At 41.8% G+C, this 14,444-nt stretch overlaps 1 protein-coding gene across 4 annotated transcripts in view; it reads left to right on the forward strand.

Moving 5' to 3' along the window:
• The window catches only part of col12a1b (collagen, type XII, alpha 1b), a 140,193-nt gene that overhangs the window by 62,118 nt on the left and 63,631 nt on the right, over positions 1-14,444 (forward strand). For 3 of the 4 annotated variants that reach the window (XM_034162513.1, XM_034162510.1, XM_034162512.1), the window contains 12 exons: positions 3,313-3,436; positions 3,938-4,086; positions 4,508-4,637; positions 5,180-5,319; positions 7,655-7,784; positions 7,875-8,014; positions 9,523-9,652; positions 9,829-9,968; positions 11,837-11,966; positions 12,115-12,254; positions 12,947-13,076; positions 13,997-14,136. In XM_034162513.1, the coding sequence (XP_034018404.1) occupies positions 3,313-3,436; positions 3,938-4,086; positions 4,508-4,637; positions 5,180-5,319; positions 7,655-7,784; positions 7,875-8,014; positions 9,523-9,652; positions 9,829-9,968; positions 11,837-11,966; positions 12,115-12,254; positions 12,947-13,076; positions 13,997-14,136 (1,623 nt within the window). The remainder of the gene's footprint in view (positions 1-3,312; positions 3,437-3,937; positions 4,087-4,507; positions 4,638-5,179; positions 5,320-7,654; positions 7,785-7,874; positions 8,015-9,522; positions 9,653-9,828; positions 9,969-11,836; positions 11,967-12,114; positions 12,255-12,946; positions 13,077-13,996; positions 14,137-14,444) is intronic. The other variant, XM_034162511.1, reaches the window with a different exon arrangement.

Here is a 14,444-nt window from a genome sequence, read left to right on the forward strand (position 1 = left end):
TTTCAGAGTCAACCTTTATTGACATTGGCACCACTGAATTTTGGCAAATTTGATCTTGCACCTTCCACACCCCACCCCCATGTGTGTGCCAAGTTTGTTAGACATCTGTGTGAAATGTAGAAATTTGGCCTTTGACCCCAATGACACTGAACTTTCTCCAAACAAACCCTTTGAGGTCAACTTTGTGGTTGACCATCATCCACATATCAAGTTCACTGGAAATTGACCAAAGGACGTGGGAGGAGTTGGGGAACAAACAGGCAAACGCTGCTCAAAATAAAGTCTGATTTCTTGAAACTATTGTCACTCTTGAGTGTTTGGACAAGTACATAATACTAGATAATTTAGGTAGTACTGAAATACTGTGCTGGAGAAAATAGACCTTAGATGTAACGCTTTTATTCTCTCAGTATCTCTTTAAATAATTAAATTGCCTCCATGTGGAGACAAGATGTGACTTGATTCATTTGTTGTTGGGTTTTGATTTGGTCTTGTCTTTCTGGGGAAGAACATCCGGATGGGCTTCACTAAAACTCTGCCAGCGCCTCCAGAGGAAAAACTTGCAGCCATTTGTTGGTGCTCCATCATTTCTTTGCGGTTCCTGACAGCATCCCGCGGTACGATTGTGTATTTGGAGGCTTCCTGCGGTTGGCCTGAAAGCTGGCATTCCTGCACGATGACTCGCCGGTGATTCGTGCTGGAAATAAGTTGAAAGTAAGCTGTGGCCTGTATGAGAAGAATTCCAGTGTCTCTGAGATGTTATGACAGTGTTCCCCCAAATAAAGTGTCAGTGTTGGAGGATGATGTCAGCGGTACAAATGTGTTTAATAGAGCTCTGATCCCCTCATAACTGCAGATGGATTCAGCAGGAGGCCGAGAGCATCTGTTATTCTTCTTCTCCACATCACTCATATCAACAGAGGGACGGACTTCCTTCCGTCCAAACGTGAAGAAAGGATTCATGATAGTATGGAAATGGCTGGAAAGCTACTGTTATCATCAGACTTTAATCATTCAGCTATACTGCTTCACCAAAGGAGAACCTCATTGCACATATACACACAGTTAGAAAGAGAAGATCTCCAGTGTCTTAGTGTTGATGCCTTCCTTTCATATCATAGTCACAGGCTTAACGTTTTCACCAGCATTCATTCAGTGTTGGCGTCGGACTCCCCAGAGTCCTGCTTGGAGTCTGTTCCAACTCGGGTGCATTGTTGGTGTAAAATAGTTTTGTGTCCTCAGCCTGTCTTAAAATGACTATAACTGTCTTTCTGCAGTGTTTTTGCATCACATCCACACTAACCTGTCATTTTCAAACCCCTAACACCTGGATTCTCATCTGACTGATTTTATGAGTTTTGCTGGTTCTTATTTAATACATTTATCATGTAAATTGATATCTTTACATTTTGGTTTGTTTGTTTGTTTGTTTTTATCTTATATTACCATAGATGACTGCATTCAACCACAGGCACTGTGGGAGCAACGCTGGACGTTTTGCGCTCCAGTAACGATGGTGCATTTTGTGAATGTTCTTGTGGGAAGATGCAGAACTGTAGGATCTAAAGTGCTTAGCTTGTGAACTGTCACCCCAGACTTGTTGCTGCTTCCCACAGACTGTGTTCTAGTCAGTGTCCCAGACATAATCTGCCTAGACTTCAAGGTCTGACTGTTTTGTGCAGTCTGGGTGGTTGACTTGTAAACATGGACATAACAAATGACTGAATGGAATGTGGGAGTTCTTTCTTGATTAGATCATGAAAGCTGGAATCACCAGCGTACATCAGAGGAGTTTTTTTTACTCGCAGAAGGCACTCTAGCTGTCATCCATTCATATTTCACTGCTTTGTGGCATTCCCAGGTGGTCTAGAGGAATCTGGCTATGATGGGAATGAGGGTAGACAAGGAGTCATATGTTGTTTTGATGAACGTGTGAGTATGTTACACCTCATCTGTGGTCTAGTGACACTCGGCCTGCCACCAGAGTTACTGGAATGCCGAATTCCTTCAAACTTATATCTTATTCCACAGACTGACAAGTGACAGCACGGTGCTGACTCCTGAGAGATGATTGTGCTGTACTGTTCCTTTGGTAGGGCTACTTTCAGCAGTTGTATAGTACTGAATCTCCTGCCTGGATGTTGGACATCTCTGGGTTTCAGATTCCAAGAACTCCGTGCTCTTTCACACTGCTCTTTGTGACAAAGTATTTTCAGGGGTCATTCTCAGTCATATTCAGTGCCACCTGGTTGCTGCTTATTGGTTACAGATGTTCTGGTTTCATGCCCATCAATCACATCCTGTCTCTGCAAGTAGTCATTGAATGGATTTATGGATTTTGGCTTTTTTTTTATTTTTTTATTTTTTTTTGCAGCCTGTGTTGATTTTTGCAGTCTTCAGTGACTGGGTGTGTTTGTGGGACATTCAGAGAATTTGTGAATTCCCCGTAAGTTGCATCATAGCCTGCCTGCACATTGGCACTGTGAGTGTGGAGCAGAGAGGAGACAATCTCTGACTTCTCCCCAGTGAATTCTGGCATTTGACAGGGTTGTGTTTTGGTGCTTACTTTGGCTAATGGACTGGGTGATGGGTTAGCTCTTGGAGCCCATCTACATGTTGCCTTGTTAGTAAGGAAAGGTTGACTGACTTTGACTTTACAGGTGATGCTGTCGTCTTTGTTGAATCAATGGACGCCCTGATTCCAGAAGCTGAGTAAAGAGTCTGGGAGTCTATCTCTGCAGTGGGGTTCATGCCTCAATGTTTGGCTTATGGGTTCAGGAAGCAGGAAGCTATGAGGTCAGATGTGTTTGGCGATGTGGATACCTTTACAGGAAAACGAAGGTCATGTCATCTGGTGTTCTCCGTCTTACTATGTGGTTGTAAGAGATGGATGCTAACCAGTGACCGAAGGCAACAGATGAGAAGAAGACTGGATGTCTTGAAAAAAAAAAACCTTGTAGCTGATGTTTCCTCACAATGCAAAGTCATGATGCAAAGTCATCCTAGTGGTACCCAAGGTATCTCTGGAGAGACTTAGCACAAAGAGATCTGTTGTCACCTTTGGCACTAGTTACTATCCAAGTCAAACCACCATTCAGACAGACAGGAACCACCAGCATCTGAAAGACTGTTCTACTGCAAAGGAATCAGCATCACAAGATATCTCCGTCTATTGACCTCATGACTCCATAAACTCTAACTGGACCTTTGATTGTTTTGAGGAAATGTTCTTTAGCACTGACAAAAGCACATTTTTGTCTTAACTGAGGCATTGAAGGTGAGTCTAAATGTTGACCTTTGTCCTGGGAACAGATGGAGACAAAGAAGACCACAACGATTCTGCAGAATCTGCAACCCGACACGCCGTACTCCGTCAGTGTGGCCGCTGTCTATCCCACCAGCATCAGCAAAGACATCTCTGGTCAAGGAAAAACAAGCAAGTGTCCAACGTGTCCAGAGTAGGAAAAAAAAAACTCTGCAGGACAGCTGAGGGAAGGAAACTCAGGCAGGAGAGAAAAGTGAAGAAAAGTTTGTAAAAGAAGACAAGTGTGGAAATTAGGAATTAAGATGGCACAGAATAAAGTAATAAAGAGGAAAGGAAATGACAATTGAAAAGGAAGGGGAGGGAAGAAAGGATAAAGACTACAGTAAGAACAGGAAACGGGGATTAAAATGCAGTTAAGCGAGAGAGAGCAGATTAGAAAACGAGAGGAGGAAAGAAGCAAACCAAATTATGAAAAGGACATAAGATTGGGAAAAGGTGAGGAATGAAGGAAGGGAGAGAGGCAGGAAGTAAGATGGGGTAATAAGAAAGTCAGCAAGTGGTAGATTGAGCTGTATTCTATAAAATATCTTGACTTAAGTCCCAGATCTGAGCGTAGCAGTAAATTCACTGAATAATGTCCTTCGTGTGCTAATGGAGACTTTGTCCTGTCAGAGCCTCTGGGTGGAGTGAAGAATCTGCAGGTCTTGAACCCGACCATAACCACCCTGAACGTGCGCTGGGAGCCCGCCGAGGGCCGAGTGAGAGAGTACAAAGTTGTTTACGCTCCCGCCGCTGGAGGACCCGAGAGCATGGTAGGACTGGTAGGAAACGCATCCTGGATTCTTCGAGCTAACGCACTGTGTCGAAACCTTCTCCCTTCATTTATCCAGGAATAGATTTTGTTTGTTTTTAATGCACTGGTTGTTTCTAGATCAATATCATAATACATATTATTCAACATAAATACAATAGCATGGTCTTAGTCTCAAAGTCAGGTTCTGAACCAGTTTGTCACTGTCCATGAATTTACTCACTTTCACCCCAAAATATGAGCTCCAATAGTCTGTGTGGGAATTTCGTTCAACATTCATAGACTTTGCATTTATGGCCAAAGATAAGCCCTCTCCAAGATTTATTTGTTTCAAAGTCGTCTCAGTGATTGTTTTTTTCTGCAGTTGCGTGTTTGTGTGTGCTCACTGGGTTTTGAAGCAGCTGATCTGAGTCACTTTCTGTAACCATCAGGAACAAGTGTCGCCGGGCACAACCAACACCATCCTGCGAGGTCTACAGCCTGACACCCTGTACACTGTGTCCCTGGTTCCGGTCTACGCTGAGGGAGATGGAAAGACCATGTCTGAAAATGGAAAGACAAGTAAGTCTGAAGGTTACAACTCAGTCAGCAGGGATGGAGCTCTGTCTGTCTTGTTTTGTTAGAATGTTCTTCTCTTACTCAACGCTGGCCTGTAGGTTGGTCACCAGCAGTATATTAGGATTATCTTAAGAAATGGACATATTACAAGGGTTGAAACCTTTGAGTCCATGTCTCTACCAGCAGCCATTATGTCCCATTTTGCAATGTTAAAATCAACATTTTCACCAAGCGTCATGAAAATCTGTTCATTTATAACATCAGTTTGTCATCCTGCTTCCTCCTGATATACACCCAATTTTATTAATTTATATCAAGACATTCCTGAGTCTTTCACAGTTTAATAAAGTTGTGTGGTATTAACATGCCATGTCTCACGTGGGAAATAAAATCGCTTACATTTGCAGTTTTGTGTTTCGTCTCAAATAAAAAAAAACTTCTCAGCAGTGATGACTGTTGACAACCTTCTAGAAAACCATATAATTTGGAAAAAAAAGTATGAAAATTGAGTGTGTAAACCATCTTTTTTTGTTGTTGTTGTTCAGGAGCACTAGGAGGAGTGAAGAACCTGAGGGTGACTGACCCAACCATGACCTCTCTGAATGTGGGCTGGGAACCGGCTGATGGAGCCGTCCGGCTCTACAAGGTCTTCTTTGTGCCCACTGCTGGTGGACAAGAGGAGATGGTGAGACTCTCTGGATGCAGTTTAGGAAATTTCATGAGCTGCCAAGGTCCCCAGGAGGGATTCGGTATTTTTATTTAATACCCAATATTTCAAATGCGACAGTTTAATTGACAGCCCAGGTGATGCTGCAGACCCTGAGACTAAATCCCAAAGAACATCTGGCAAAAGAACGCGTAGGAAAATACTGTCAATATAACAATTCTGAAAATGCAGTTATTTGTCCTGCATGACACTAAAATAAAAACTTAACAATCAAATACTAGTACTATTCTATATTTGGCATATACAACCCCTGGCAAAAATTATGGAATCACCGGCCTCGGAGGATGTTCATTCAGTTGTTTAATTTTGTAGAAAAAAAAGCAGATCACAGACATGACACAAAACTAAAGTCATTTCAAATGGCAACTTTCTGGCTTTAACAAACACTATAAGAAATCAAGAAAAAAAGATTGTGGCAGTCAGTAACGGTTACTTTTTTAGACCAAGCAGAGGAAAAAAAATATGGAATCACTCAATTCTGAGGAAAAAATTATAGAATCACCCTGTAAATTTTCATCCCCAAAACTAACACCTGCATCATATCAGATCTGCTTGTTAGTCTGCATCTAAAAAGGAGTGAACACACCTTGGAGAGCTGTTGCACCAAGTGGACTGACATGAATCATGGCTCCAACACGAGAGATGTCAATTGAAACAAAGGAGAGGATTATCAAACTCTTAAAAGAGAGTAAATCATCACGCAATGTTGCAAAAGATGTTGGTTGTTCACAGTCAGCTGTGTCTAAACTCTGGACCAAATACAAACAACATGGGAAGGTTGTTAAAGGCAAACATACTGGTAGACCAAGGAAGACATCAAAGCGTCAAGACAGAAAACTTAAAGCAATATGTCTCAAAAATCGAAAAATGTACAACAAAACAAATGAGGAACGAATGGGAGGAAACTGGAGTCAACGTCTGTGACCGAACTGTAAGAAACCGCCTAAAGGAAATGGGATTTACATACAGAAAAGCTAAACGAAAGGCATCATTAACACCTAAACAGAAAAAAACAAGGTTACAATGGGCTAAGGAAAAGCAATTGTGGACTGTGGATGACTGGATGAAAGTCATATTCAGTGATGAATCTCGAATCTGCATTGGGCAAGGTGATGATGCTGGAACTTTTGTTTGGTGCCGTTCCAATGAGATTTATAAAGATGACTGCCTGAAGAGAACATGGAAATTTCCACAGTCATTGATGATATGGGGCTGCATGTCAGGTAAAGGCACTGGGGAGATGGCTGTCATTACATCATCAATAAATGCACAAGTTTATGTTGATATTTTGGACAATTGAAAGGATGTTTGGGGATGATGAAATCATTTTTCAAGATGATAATGCATCTTGCCATAGAGCAAAAACTGCAAAAACATTCCTTGCAAAAAGACACATAGGGTCAATGTCAATGAGCAGATCTGATTTGATGCAGGTGTTAATTTGGGGGATGAAAATTTACAGGGTGATTCCATAATTTTTTCCTCAGAATTGAGTGATTCCATATTTTTTTCCTCTGCTTGGTCTAAAAAAATAACCGTTACTGACTGCCACAATCTTTTTTTCTTGATTTCTTATAGTGTTTCTTAAAGCCAGAAAGTTGCCATTTGAAATGACTTTAGTTTTGTGTCATGTCTGTGATCTGCTTTTTTTCTACAAAATTAAACAACTGAATGAACATCCTCTGAGGCCGGTGATTCCATAATTTTTGCCAGGGGTTGTAGTATTTTACGTGGCATTTAAGCAGGTTTCTGTGCCTGTGTCCTACTTAATGTGCTTGTGTTTTGAACTGGATTGCAACCAGAAGTCTGGCACTTGGTGGGAGCAGTTTAATTTGCTTAGTCATCCCTCATATCACTAATATAGCAAAGTTGACAGAATACTGCAGTAGGTGAAGAGCTGTGACACGACACTACTTTGACTGAAATGCAAAGAGAATATTACTCTGTATTAGTCCACCAGGTAGCCACATTCTTAATTGTCTGTAGTCAGGGTCTGTGTAGAGGAGACAATAAGCAAGTCTGACACCGAAGACCAGGTTTATGAAGTTTCCACAGAGATAAAAGTGTTTCTTTTGATATGCCGCATGGCCACGTGGTTATATAAGTCATCGTTAACCTGCACTGTTGGAAGGATTTTCTTTAAAGTGTTTTTCAGGGTAGCAGAAGGTTATGGACTATAATCTTGAGACATGTCATCGTGAATACCACAAACCTCATCTCCCTGTGCACAACTTAGAAATGGAAAAAGAAAGAAAAATCCAAAATAACATTTTTTTCATCTCTTGGTAAACAGGAGCAAGTTCCTGCAGGGACAACTTCCATCATCCTCAGGAACTTGACGCCTGACACGCCTTACACGGTGTCTGTGTTACCGGTTTACCCTGCAAGGGAGGGAAAACGGCAATCAGAAAATGGAAAGACACGTAAGATTTGAGCTGACAAATTGTCATTACTTCATAAAGTGCTTTGTATGAGAACATGAAAAAGTCTCATGTCTGTATTTCCACTCGTAGTGCCTTTGAGTGGAGTCGCCACCATGAAGGTGAGCAACCCGACCATCACCACTCTCACAGTCACATGGAATCCAGCTGGCGGCAACGTTCAAGGTTACAAAGTGATCTACTTCCCTACGGATGGAGGATCTGAGATTGTGGTAAAATCCTCTCATTCTTTACTGTTTAGATTTTTAATTTAATAAAAGAACCTGTGTGAAAATAATGGACAGATATTCATCCCATGAATTCATTCATTCATTCATTCAGTTTCCTCTCCTAAGCTTAAGCAGGATCACTACTTTCAAAAATTGTCAAGCTCTAGAAGCCAAACTGTTACGGAGTGTAGTTCGTGATGGTTCCTGTACGTTTGGTTCAAAAAGTACCCTGACCACTCTGTAGTCACATGGTCTTGAGTTTGATGATCTCATGATTTCTGAAACATGGTGGATCAACAGAGGTCAAGATAAAAGGTCAAAACTATAAAATAACAAACAATAATAGCAACAGTCTTTTAAGGACACAGCTGGAGCATGAACAATTTTCCAGACAAAAGATCAGTATCATAATGGCAGTCCAAAATTGGCAACAGTGTCCTTGAGGCATTCGGCAAAGAGGTCAAAATACATAGCACAGGTCTAAACACAGAACTAACTGGAACACTATGATGTTCACATTGGAACACTGGAGATAAGACTCACTGGGAAACACTGAGAACATGGCGAGAACGTGGGGTGGCAGAGGATAGATGGACAGAGACGCCCCCTAAGGATGCTTGTCTGTTAATGGCAGAACTGGAGAGGATTTAAACAAGAAGAAACTGTGACAGGAGATTGCAACAAAAGAGCAGAATCACGAAGAACTAATATTAAACCGAACATAAAACTGAAGAGACACCAGTACATTGCTCCATGTGCTTCAACCTAAAATAATCAGAAAAAAGAAGAAGAGAGAACAAAGGAGGTGGGGAGGAAGATATACTGACACAAGGAAGGATGCAGGAGAACTAGAGGAGAATGAGAGGAAGTTAAATCCAAACAGACAAACCACAATATTGGTCAGAGGGAAAAAGGCAGAACCCAAAAACAACAGTTCACCTTGTAAGTGGAAAACACGGAGGGGAAATGTAGTGAACAATAACCAAACAGAAACAAAAACCAGGACCTGGATGTGAAAATGTCCACACACCCAATGTGAGTGCACATGTGACGGCCAGAAATCTTTTGAACATTTCACAAATTGTTGCATATCTTCATGGGCTCTACCAAGGAATGGCGGCACACTGCAGCATTCCACAACGTGGAGCTGGACGTGAGCAAAATATGACTCAAGTTGGCTCACAGTTTGGCAGTGGTCATGATAAACATTGCTGATTTAAAAAAAAAAAAAAAAAAAACCTTCAGGAAGCAAAATGAGAGGAGAATAAAGTATATGTGGACCATTTTGACAGCATTGTGGCTACAATACCAGGTTTGCTCTATGAACAAGTTAGCAAGCAGTAATTCCAGAATGAGCTGCAATGAGTTACTCTGGAATCCTGCTGATCAATGACAGCAGAATGTGTCCTTTCACCTTCTGCAGGTCAAAGTTCACAGGGTCAGGGCTTCAGAAGAGTGGAGTTTAAAGTTTTTGTTAAGGGCAACTGAGTTTACTTCAGGTTTCCTCACAGGAACAAGTGTCAGAGAGCACAACCAGGACCATTCTGGAAAAGCTGTCACCAGACACCCGCTACACCGTCACCGTGGTTCCTGTCTATGCAGAGGGCGACGGGCCGAGCCTGTCTGACACCGGAAAGACACGTGAGTGCACGTCTGTGGTCTTTAAATCCATCACTGCTGATAGTTATGTTTTACAGATTTTAATCTTCAGTTGTTGGAGCGGTTTTAAAGTGAATACCGTCCCACAGCTGCAGTTTTAATAAAAGCAGAGGAACGGAGTCCTGCCTGGACACCAAATACCTGTCTTTCTGCCTCAGGCCCACTGGGATTTGTGAGGAACCTTCAGGTGACTGATCCCACATCCAGCACCCTGAATGTCCGCTGGGATCCCGCTGAGGGAAATGTACGGGAATACATCGTGACCTGGGTGCCGGCGGCCGGAGGCGAGCAGGATATGGTAAACTGTCTCTGTGAACACAGCCGGCACAAATGAATCCAGAACTCTGTCATCACTTCCACGTATTTTCACCCAAAATAGATCATTTAAAGTGTTGTACAGTGCAAAGTCTGTTTGTAATCTGATTTGTCCAATTCCATAATGTTTACGTTAGCAATGATGAACATCCACAAAGTCCTGCAAGTCTCCTGCTATGTGCAAAATTTCTGACTGAAACGTCTGTGACATATGTTCAGGAAGTCCATATACGGACTTCAGCGTGCTGTGTATGCCACACCCATACAGTCTGTCGGAGGAAGGCAGGGCCACATCAGGCCACACAGCAGCTTTTGATTGAAAGCAAGAGTCACACAAACCGACTGTTTCTCAGAGACCTGAACTGATTTTTGTTTTGTTTTGTTTTCCGTCTGCCAAATAAAGAAGGATTAATGTAACCTCTGTGTACCTCCAGAGGTTGAGTGGTGGTCATGTGATCACCTATATTCCTATACCAAAACTACAAAAAAAAAAAAAAAAAAAGGAAAAAAAAACTTTGGTGATGCTGAAATTGTTTGGAAAAATTGGTTTTGGTTCAAAAATGATGTTGCAAATTTTCATCACCATCCAAATCTGTCTTAAATTGATGGGTTTAATAATGCAAAGCGCCACCCACTGGTTGGTAGAGATAAGCCACATTGCGCACAGCATTATGGGAAACTGTCGATACGGAGTCATCCACAATGTTGCAATATGTTGTAGGGAAAATGTAACAGAGACACATCTGTGATTCCAGTAAATTATTTCATGCTTTTTTGTTAAATTCTGATTGTTTTTATTTGTGAACTGGCTCTGTGTTATTCCCATTTGTTATTCCTATTCGTTGCTCTCCCTGGTTGTCATCTGTGCCGTCCACACTAATCTCAGTGTTGACACGGAATACGGCACGCACGCTGTATTGTAAATCCACTGATTTAAAAAATTTCAAGTGGCGCCCTCTGTTGGTTGGAGGAGATATTGTTTGGCCATTGTCGTTGCGGTGCAGTTACGCACTCTTATTGTACCGTCTTCATTTTTAGGATGCATGCCATCAGTGTCTGTGGGTATATGTGGTTTCTACCTTTGATAACCTGCTAACTATAATTAACTTGCTGCGAAGGTGCAGAATTACTAAGAAGGTGTTCTCTTTGCATGATGGCTGACTTAATAAAGAAAGTAGCTGTTTGGCAGTTTGACTAAATCTTGAAATGGGCTTGAACTTGCCCGTAGTGTAACAGGATTCCAGCTGTTTTCAAGGCAATTTTTTTTAAATCTCGGGGGTAAAACTGCAGTTTCATGCATATCAAAAATGAATTTCATTCTGTCTTTACAATTTTTCTTTAACGTAATACAACAATATCTGGATGCAGTTCATTCATTTCCCCGGAGAGTCACTTAGTTGAAGAAATATTCTGAAAGTTGATTTGCTTTGGAAACAGTTGAAGTGCTCCCAGTCTGTTGGCAGGTTTCCTCACTTAATATTAGATTATACTGTAAAAGAAGAAATTTATATTTTCAGCAGCACACAGAGGAAGGCTGATTGTTCTTCATGCCAGTTTTGTGCTTTGCTCAAAGGCTCTGACTGCACCAGGACTGTTTTTGAGGTGCAGGCTTTCTGCTTAAATCCCCTTTATCTCAAAATGTCACTGCGCTGCACACAGACAGATAGTGTGTCCAAGAACGTTTAAATCGGGACATCTTCCCATCTGGGAGTATTTCTGTGGCTGCCAAACCCTTTTTTCCATCCACCAATCTCTCTTTCTTCTTGGATATTGTTTTTTCCGATGCGCTCTAATTCTGAGTATTTAACCAGCACAAAGGCCTGATGTCATTTTTTTTCTTTCCTCAACCAGGACCAGGTGTCTGGATCCACAACCTCAACTGTCCTGAAGACCCTGGACCCTGACACAGAGTACACAGTCAGCGTGGTGCCCATCTACCATGAGATGGAGGGCAAGACGATGTCAGAAAACGGCAAGACGAGTGAGTCCAGATGGATTTATAGCAGTGTTGATCCGCCAAGAGTGTATCTGACCTGTCGGTTATTTTTCACGTGTTGTTTATTGACCATTTGACACCTTTCACCAATCGGGAAATGATAAATTAAACTTCTTATAACTTCGTTTTAAAGATCCTTTGGGTGTAGTTAAGAACTTGAAGGTGGTCGACCCAACAACCAACACTCTGACGGTTCGCTGGGATCCAGCTGTGGGCAACGTCCGAAGCTACAAGGTCTTCTACTCAGCGGAACCCGAAGGAGAAGAACGAATGGTAGGAACTGTCATATACCAGCAAAGCTTCTCCACTGATTAAATTAATCTTGAGGCACGTAGATAGTTTGTCAAGGAACCACGCAGACGTTGACAGTACAGTTTAAGATCAAATTTTGGTTTTGATCAGTTGTTTTTCTTGGATTCACTCAAGAAGATGCACTTGTAGAGTCTTTATGGTTGTTACACCCAAGCACAGTAGAGTACTGGGGTACTGTTGTCAACCTAGTTTGTTCCTATTAAACACTGATATGAAGTCCTGTATCACCTGACATTTGATTTTGCAAAGTCAAACTCAAAGTCATAAATGTTTAGCTTTTTAGTAAATGTTAATCTGACGTCGGAGCATTAATTATAGTATCACGGAATCACAATAAATGAATTTGCAGGAATTGGTGAATCAAACATTTCTGGTGCAGATGTTGCACACTGAGCTCTTCTTTTAGTTTCCTTTTGAGTTTTTCTTTAACCCACGGGTTTGTGCAAAAGTCATCCATGTCTTGATATGGCTGTTATTTTAGATGACTGACAGAACATTTACTCTTCAGAACACTTACATCCCCTAAATTTGTTGACCACTTAGTAGGGCTGATCTAGCCTGCAGACTAGCCATCTAGTCCAGCCTCTAGATGTCATGCAGTTGTGACAGCTTCAGTTCATTCATTCACTGTCTCCTCCATTCTTTCTGGACAGGAGGAGGTGTCAGGAGGGACCACCAGCACCGTGCTGAGGAACCTGGACACCGACACGGTTTACAACGTGTCTGTTGTTCCCGTCTATCCAAAGGAGGAAGGGATACGCCAGTCTGAGAAGGGAAAGACAAGTACGTCAATCCTTTCAAACGCCTTTCAAAGACTCGGCTGTGTTCAAACAAAAACCTTTATGAGACAAAACCCGACTGAAGCCATTCAATGTCGCCCAACTGCACTGCAAACTGCATCAAGATGGAACAACTTTATCCCTTTTGGGCTACTGTACCAACATGTTGGTGCAACATGGTGGCATCCATGAGGGGGCGTACTCCCATGTACATATGAGGAGCTCATTCTAAGCTTATGAGAACACATTGAGTCATTGTTGCAAGTGATTTTATACACAAATGGACTGTTATGAGCACTATTTTCTATTTCTGCTCTTAAACGCCCCTAAATCCTCCACACTGTGACTGTTTAAAACTTGATTTTCAGAGGAAAAAGATGAACTGAGTTCAATGGCTGCCTTAAAAAAGGTTAGACGTTGATCTGAAAACAGATGGTAATCGTTAGAAAATGGTTACCAGTCATTTAAACTCAATTTGTAATTGATGGGCTAAAACATGAAAAAAGAATCAGCAGCAGGTCCTTCGAGACTAAAAGTCCTTGTTTATATGGACGTTTGTGGCTCACAAAAGAACATAATGAATGCCAGAAAGTTTCGGCAACTTTCCCGACTGATACATCTGGACCCTCCTGATGTGGTAAACCCACCCATCTGGAGCACCCTGCAGGATTAAACCACTGTTAAGCATTGTTTGCAACGCTTATTTTGTTCATTTTTTTTTTAATGACAAGGTTTTTTCTTTATACAGTGTGAATGTGAGACAAAAAGCAGCAACAGAGATGTTTTTGAAAATTGCAGAGTACCAGAAACCTTAAAGATTCCTGCTTTGACTTTGACACCACCCATCTGGTGTAGGAAAAATCTAACACATACAGCAGATATTTGGTCCTGGTCCCACATGGCGATGTGTCTTCTCTCTTTCAGAAGCCCTTGGGGGGGTGAAAGGTCTCCGGGTGACAGACCCTACCACCAATTCGCTCAGGGTTCGCTGGGAACCAGCTGAAGGTGACGTGAGGCAGTACCGAATCATCTACGTCCCTGCTGCTGGAGGTCCTGAGCTCATGGTAGGTTCACACCCAACTAATGTGTTTATTTAGTTTTTGCGTTCAACATGGGTTTGCCCATCTTTAAGATATACTAGATTCAAATGCAGATGTGGATTTATAATTTTTAAAAAAAGCATTCTGTACTGCCGATGTTTAAGGCAGTGCAGTTTCCATCACGTCATTTTTTGGTAAACCCCAAAGAAATGTACGGTTTACTGAAACTGGGCATTGTGGTGTTTATACTTGATCTAGAAAGACAAGATGTATGGAAAGTAGTAAGCCTTCTGTACCTCATTCATATATCAGAATACAGTCTGAGTGAAACC

This window comes from Thalassophryne amazonica, chromosome 21 (genome assembly GCF_902500255.1).
Source record: "Thalassophryne amazonica chromosome 21, fThaAma1.1, whole genome shotgun sequence".
NCBI lineage: Eukaryota > Metazoa > Chordata > Actinopteri > Batrachoidiformes > Batrachoididae > Thalassophryne > Thalassophryne amazonica.